This window comes from Haplochromis burtoni, unplaced genomic scaffold, assembly GCF_018398535.1.
Source record: "Haplochromis burtoni strain Fernald_Lab_line unplaced genomic scaffold, NCSU_Asbu1 Contig_480, whole genome shotgun sequence".
Classification (NCBI taxonomy): domain Eukaryota; kingdom Metazoa; phylum Chordata; class Actinopteri; order Cichliformes; family Cichlidae; genus Haplochromis; species Haplochromis burtoni.
This window is the reverse complement of record NW_024582841.1, coordinates 209333-215332: the sequence shown is the minus strand read 5'-3', so window position 1 is coordinate 215332 and position 6000 is coordinate 209333. Positions and strand designations below refer to the sequence as shown.

At 44.9% G+C, this 6000-nt stretch overlaps 2 protein-coding genes across 3 annotated transcripts in view; both read right to left on the bottom strand.

Moving 5' to 3' along the window:
- Positions 1–6000, bottom strand: part of LOC102297995 (zinc finger protein 99) — a gene marked incomplete at both ends in the record, with an annotated part of 370247 nt that overhangs the window by 209540 nt on the left and 154707 nt on the right.
- The window catches only part of LOC102297688 (sodium channel protein type 4 subunit alpha), a 279846-nt gene that overhangs the window by 171138 nt on the left and 102708 nt on the right, over positions 1–6000 (bottom strand). For both annotated transcript variants that reach the window (XM_005946550.2, XM_014341435.2), the window contains exon 9: positions 5650–5713. In XM_005946550.2, coding sequence (XP_005946612.1) covers positions 5650–5713 — 64 coding nt within the window. The remainder of the gene's footprint in view (positions 1–5649; positions 5714–6000) is intronic.

Sequence of the window (6000 nt, the reverse complement as noted above, 5' to 3'; positions counted from 1 at the left end):
ACACACACACACACACACACACACACACACACACACACACACACACACACACACACACACAGTACTGTCATAGCTGTGTCACTCAGTGTCCTGCTCTCAGCGTGGTCAGACGCTTCTCCTTTCTGACATGTCACACAACAGTCCAGCACACGACACCAGCAGCAAGATCCAAACACACGATGAGACACGCTCATACCATCTCATCACGCTGAGGCAGGATCGAAGAGCAGCAACATGAAAAATGAAGCCAATGAGGAAGTGACAAAAACTGCACTTCCTCTACTGTCCACTTGAGGCTGCCTTCAGCTGTGAGTCAGTCCTTATAGGCTCTAATGTTAAAATGTCTCAGCAGAAATAATCATGTTTACGGCCTGATATGTGAAAAAAATCCCTGCTTTAGCCTGCAGGGCTAATTTCCTCCAACACATTAACTGTACAGGGGTTTTATTCACTCATGCATTCAGATTTCTCTAAGGTGTAAAGTTAGTGGGTGCTACGACTCACAGGAGTCACAGGTGGATGGTGACAGCCTGTGCGTTACAGCCTGCCTGCAATATCTGTGGTTCTGTTTGAGTGAGTGAATTTTTCTTCATTAGCATTAATTAGCAGATCAGCAGATGTGCTGTGCACACGTATGAATGCAGCTTCCTGATCAGTACCAGCTAATGCAGCTTGCTTGCATTAGCTGGTAGCTTCACAGTCCAGCCTCTTGTCTAAATATGGTCACTTCTGAGTCCCAAGGAGTCTCGACTAAGGACACATTGAGACTTGGAGGTATCACACACAACTTCAGTAATTATTAGCAACTAATGAAAGGTTTGGAAATTACAAACATGAGATTTCACTTTAGACTTTAGGTCATTTTATTTTAAACAAGAAAAAGGCCAAAAATGGAGCCAGAAAGTTCAGCAGGAGCTACAGCTGACGCGACAACATTGCTCTAATGAGTTTATCCAACAACCTTTCCCATATTGGAAGAGAAACAGTAAAACAAGCAGATATTGTGTATGAGTGAAATGAGACCTAAAATATAACTGTTGGTAATGGAGAGATTGGTTGTTTCTTTCCATTTCCTTTGCAAACTGGTGATTTTCTTTCTGTGGTGCCCAGAAAAGCCTACTCCACATGCAGTAGCTAACATGTTTCTATCAGCCTCCATCCATCTTCAGTCAAAAAGCAGAATTTCTCACTGAGGTCTCAAAGTGCAAGAGGAAGAAATAAGTCAAAGATTCAACTTTAAAATATGAGAATGCGGTCTGGAGCCAAATGACAGAAAATAGGAGGTAATTTAAGATGCATTCATAGCAGGATGATGAAGTTACTATAAGCTAACATGCACGGGTTCTGCAAAAGCATAAATGTTTCTAAAGAGGGAGTGTCTACTGCCACCGAGCACGTTTTTACTTTAGCTAAGGACAGTTTAGTGAGAAAATCTTTGCATTTTGTCTCCTTCCACTGAAGTTTAACCCCACCAGCAGATCATTTCTGCCTCCGTCTGAGAAAAGTATTTGCAGAACTAAAGACTCAGCCTGCTGTTTATTTGGACTCTCAGGTGAGACGGGAACAAAATGAAGCCCAATCTCATTCCCTCTTTGTTGTTTACATCCTCAAACAGCTCGAAACAGTCAGCCAAAGTATGAAAAATCATCAGACAGATTCGAATGTGAAGAACATTCAATAAAGTGATAACTAAAGGTTGTGAGGGACAAACTGCTATGCTGCATGATTGACAGGAAAGTAAAGAGAGATTGATGTTTTCAGCTCTTCGTCGTGATGAAGCCAAAGCTTTTCACACATGCATTTTTAGCCCCAAGCTCAGCTGAACCTCAGGATGCAGAAAGCTGGAAACTGCAGCCGAAGGTCATATACTGGGGGTGATGGATGATTTTGCACATAGTTAAAGTGGGACTTTTAATGTGACAAGCAAACAAAGGCATACATTTACAAATAATAATAATAATAGTAATAATAAACATATGGGAAACAATGAATATAGATAAATGTCATAAAGCCTGATCCGTCGCCACCTCACCAAAGCCTAGCCCATGATTGTGATGTGTACGCCGCTCACAGCAGCGTACGCTGTGTCCCTTCAGTTCAGGCACCCACACCACTGGAAAAAAATTATATAAACAAGAGACCATCTTGCAACTGCATACACCAACAATGAAGCCCATCAACACAGCAAGCAAAAATGCTACTGACTTCTAAAAAGTGCCAATCAGCACTTATTGAAATGACCCTAATGACCTAGTGCGCCAACTGTAATATTTCCTGAGCCAAACCAACTTGTGCTCCAACTTTAACCAAACACCTGGAACAAAACACAAACTACAGTTTTGGGATAAATCCACTTAAGACTACCCCCTGACACCAGACTGCTACCACCCTCACATGAGGATACCCCGGTGAGCTATAATGCTTATGCCCCAATCATACAGGCCCAGAGAGAAAAAAATCTTGATTTCTTGGCAAATGATTGCTTGAGGTTGACGGCAGTCACCAGATGAATTCCCCACAAAGAGGGTGTTGCCCCCAAAACCTCTTTGGGAGTGTTTCAGGTGTTAGGGACCTGCAAATGAGCCAAGTGCTAGTGAAATTTGAAAAAGTATGATGCAAGCTGGAATAGAGGCCTTTCAAAGTAAAAGTTTAGAGCTAAGGCACAAGTTTCACTTTGAAACCAAACGGTCTCAGTTTCCAGTTTGTGTTTTTTTCTCAGAAACCAGCAGCTGCAAGGTAGGAGAAAAATATTGTCCCCGAGTCTGTGTGACTGGGACCTTACTACGCTAGCAACTGGATAAAGGTAAGACCAATTTATCATTATCAGGAAGTGAAGTCTTTCCGACTTCCGGTGCCCCCCGTGAGTGGCAGCTCCGCTCATTCTGAGCTTCTTTCGTATCTCCTCTTTACTTTCTCTTAATTTTTTGTAACTAAAGTTTAAGCAATTAGATTCTGCAATCATGGACTACCGTTTTGTGCTAGTCTTGGTTGTCTTTCTCTTTTTTTTCACACCATTTTTTACCCGTGTTTGGGAACCCAGCACATGGATGCTTTGTTTACAGCAGGGATCAGCTGTTAGCGCTGCGTCCCACAGCAGTGCTGCCGGCGGACAGACACGCCATTCCCAGTGAGCTGAGGAAGAAAAGACGTGGGTGTTGTGCTGGGAGGGAGCGCTGTTGCCCGAGAAGGAGACCATCTCTCCCTTCTGTAATCACTGGAAATGTAACATCGCTGCCCAATAAGATGGATGAGCTCACGTTGCTAACCTGGTCACAGGGGGAATACCAACGATGTAGCATTGTTTTGCTAACGGAGTCCTGGCTAACATCGCTAACTCCGGACACGAGCGTGATGCTACCGGTGGCTCTGACATTCCACCTGATGAAGACCCTGGAGCGGCTGGTTCTGACTCAGCTTTGGCGCCTGGTGGGCTCATCACTGGACCCACTTCAGTTTGCCTACCAGCCTGGCATTGGAGCGGATGATGGCATCATTCACCTCGTGCATTGTTCCCTCGCTCACCTGGAGACCGCTGGGAGCACTGTGAGAATCATGTTCTTTGATTTCTCCAGTGCCTTTAACACCATTCTTCCCACGGTCCTGAAGGACAAGCTGGAGAACTCAGGAGTGGACCATCACCTCACAACATGGATTCTGGACTACCTCACTGACCGACCACAGTATGTGAGGAATCAGGGCTGTGTGTCGGACAGGGTCGTCTGCAGTACGGGGGCCCCACAGGGAACGGTCCTGGCTCCATTCCTCTTCACCATCTACACTGCAGACGTCTCCCACAACTCCATCCAGTGCTTCCTGCAGAAGTTCTCTGACGACTCTGTAATAGTCGGCCTCATCACTGATGTGGACGACAGGGTTACAGAGAACTGACCCAAGACATTGTGGACAGGTGCCAGCAGAACTACCTCCAGATCAACACTAATAAAACCAAGGAGCTGGTGGTAGACTTCCACAGGCACAAACATCCTCCACTGCAACCACTGAACATCCAAGGTATGGACATTGAGACTGTGGACAGCTACAGGTACCTTGGTGTTCATCTGAACAACAAACTGGACTGGACTCATAACTCAGACGCCCTCTACAGGAGAGGGCAGAGCAGGCTGTACCTGCTGCAGAGACTCAGGTCTTTTGGAGTGGAGGGCCCACTCCTGAAGACCTTCTATGACTCTGTGGTGGCCTCAGCCTGCTTTTACGGTGTGGTCTGCTGGTGCGGCAGCATCTCTGCTGGGGACAGGAAGAGACTGAACAGGTCGATCCGAAGGGCCAGCTCTGTTCTAGGATGCCCTCTGGACCCAGTGGAGGTGGTGAGTGACAGGAGAACGGCGGCTAAGCTGTCATCCCTGTTGGACAACATCTCCCACCCCATGCAGCAGACTGTGACAGCACTGAGCAGCTCCTTCAGTGGCTGCGGCACCCACGGTGTGGGACGGAGAGATTTCGCAGGTCTTTCCTCCCCACGGCTGTCAGACTCCACAACAAAGACTTTAACTGATCAAACACATCCACACATGTGCAATAGTAATAAGTGCAATACTCTTTCTGGCAATGTTGTATTATCCTCATATTTATATAGCATTTGTATTCTATTTTATTCTAATCAATTGTATATAGTATTTTATTTAATTTTATTCTATCCTATTGTGTACAATATCTTATTGATATCTTATTCCAGTGCTTTTCTCTAATTTTTCTATGCAACTTTGCACTGTCCACTGCTGTAACAAACATTTCCCACGCGTGGGACTAATAAAGGTTATCTTATCTTATCATGTCCTGCCACCAAACACACACAGCTTGTTACTGAATTTTGGGCAATAATCCAACAGTTCTTACCTAATGTGTGAAAATAAGTGTTAAGGACCTGACCATTCAGATATTCTGTAAATCTGACTTTCTCATTAGCCATCGCAGAGCTGTGTTTGCTCTGCTGGTAAACAACAGAGTCGTTGGATATTAAACCAATGAGGGAGTCCTCATTTGTGTGCTGTTGTCTCCGCATGTCAACTTTCTGAGTAAATTACAGTGTCAGTGTCACTGTTTCATTGCTGACATTTATTGCTCCAATCCAGCTTTGCTGTGAGTCAGTGGTCGGTCACCATATGCATGTATGCAGCCTATATTTTCTGGATGTTTTCAGAGATGATTATGCTTTCATACAACAATATTATATTTATCCATCTTCATATCAGAAAACATTTCACAGCATTTATTATTCATACTGCTCTTCTTCATATGGGTTGTGAAAAAATTACAACCCAACACATGTTACATCATCTCCACAGCATCCCCCCCCCCCCTCCATGGAGCTTCTTCCCAAGGCTCTGTCTGAAGTAACGCATCGCTCCTCAGAACATCTTGAAACTGTGCTACATTTATCTGCTATGACTGGCAAACCAACAAGGGGAACATCTTTGTAACCCCCAAGTGGTTACAGAGGGAAACCAAACAACTGTTTGTTAAAACTCTCTTTTAAACTTCAGGCGTTACCAGGCTCAGGGTGAGTGGCCCTGACTGGTTCAGTGGTTTGTAATCACACTCAGTGTAACCATGAACTTCAGAATCAAATCACACCCAGGCAAATCCACGTCTCCCACCTTCACAGCGGAACAAGAGAAACTGTTGACTCACCCTGCGTCGCTGCTGTTCCCACAGATTAAGGCATCCTTGGCTCCCTCCACCTTGTAGAAGTTGTCTAAAATTTTAAAAAAAAGGAAGAAGGTGAGATTTAAATCTGAAACTAGCTTTTGGAGAATTCTCCTCTTCCTCACCCCCTTCCCCCCCCTACTGAGCCACACAGGTGTTTTCAGTCATCATGTTGATCAGGCTTCTCCTCAGGACTACGTGGGCGTTCGCTGACATGTCCCTCTTCCTCCTGTGTGCACTGCACAGGAACTCCTCTTCATCGTTCTTACCTGATAGAGACTGCACTAGCTGAGATGTAATGAGGATGAATAATACAGTGAAGGATGATACTGTACT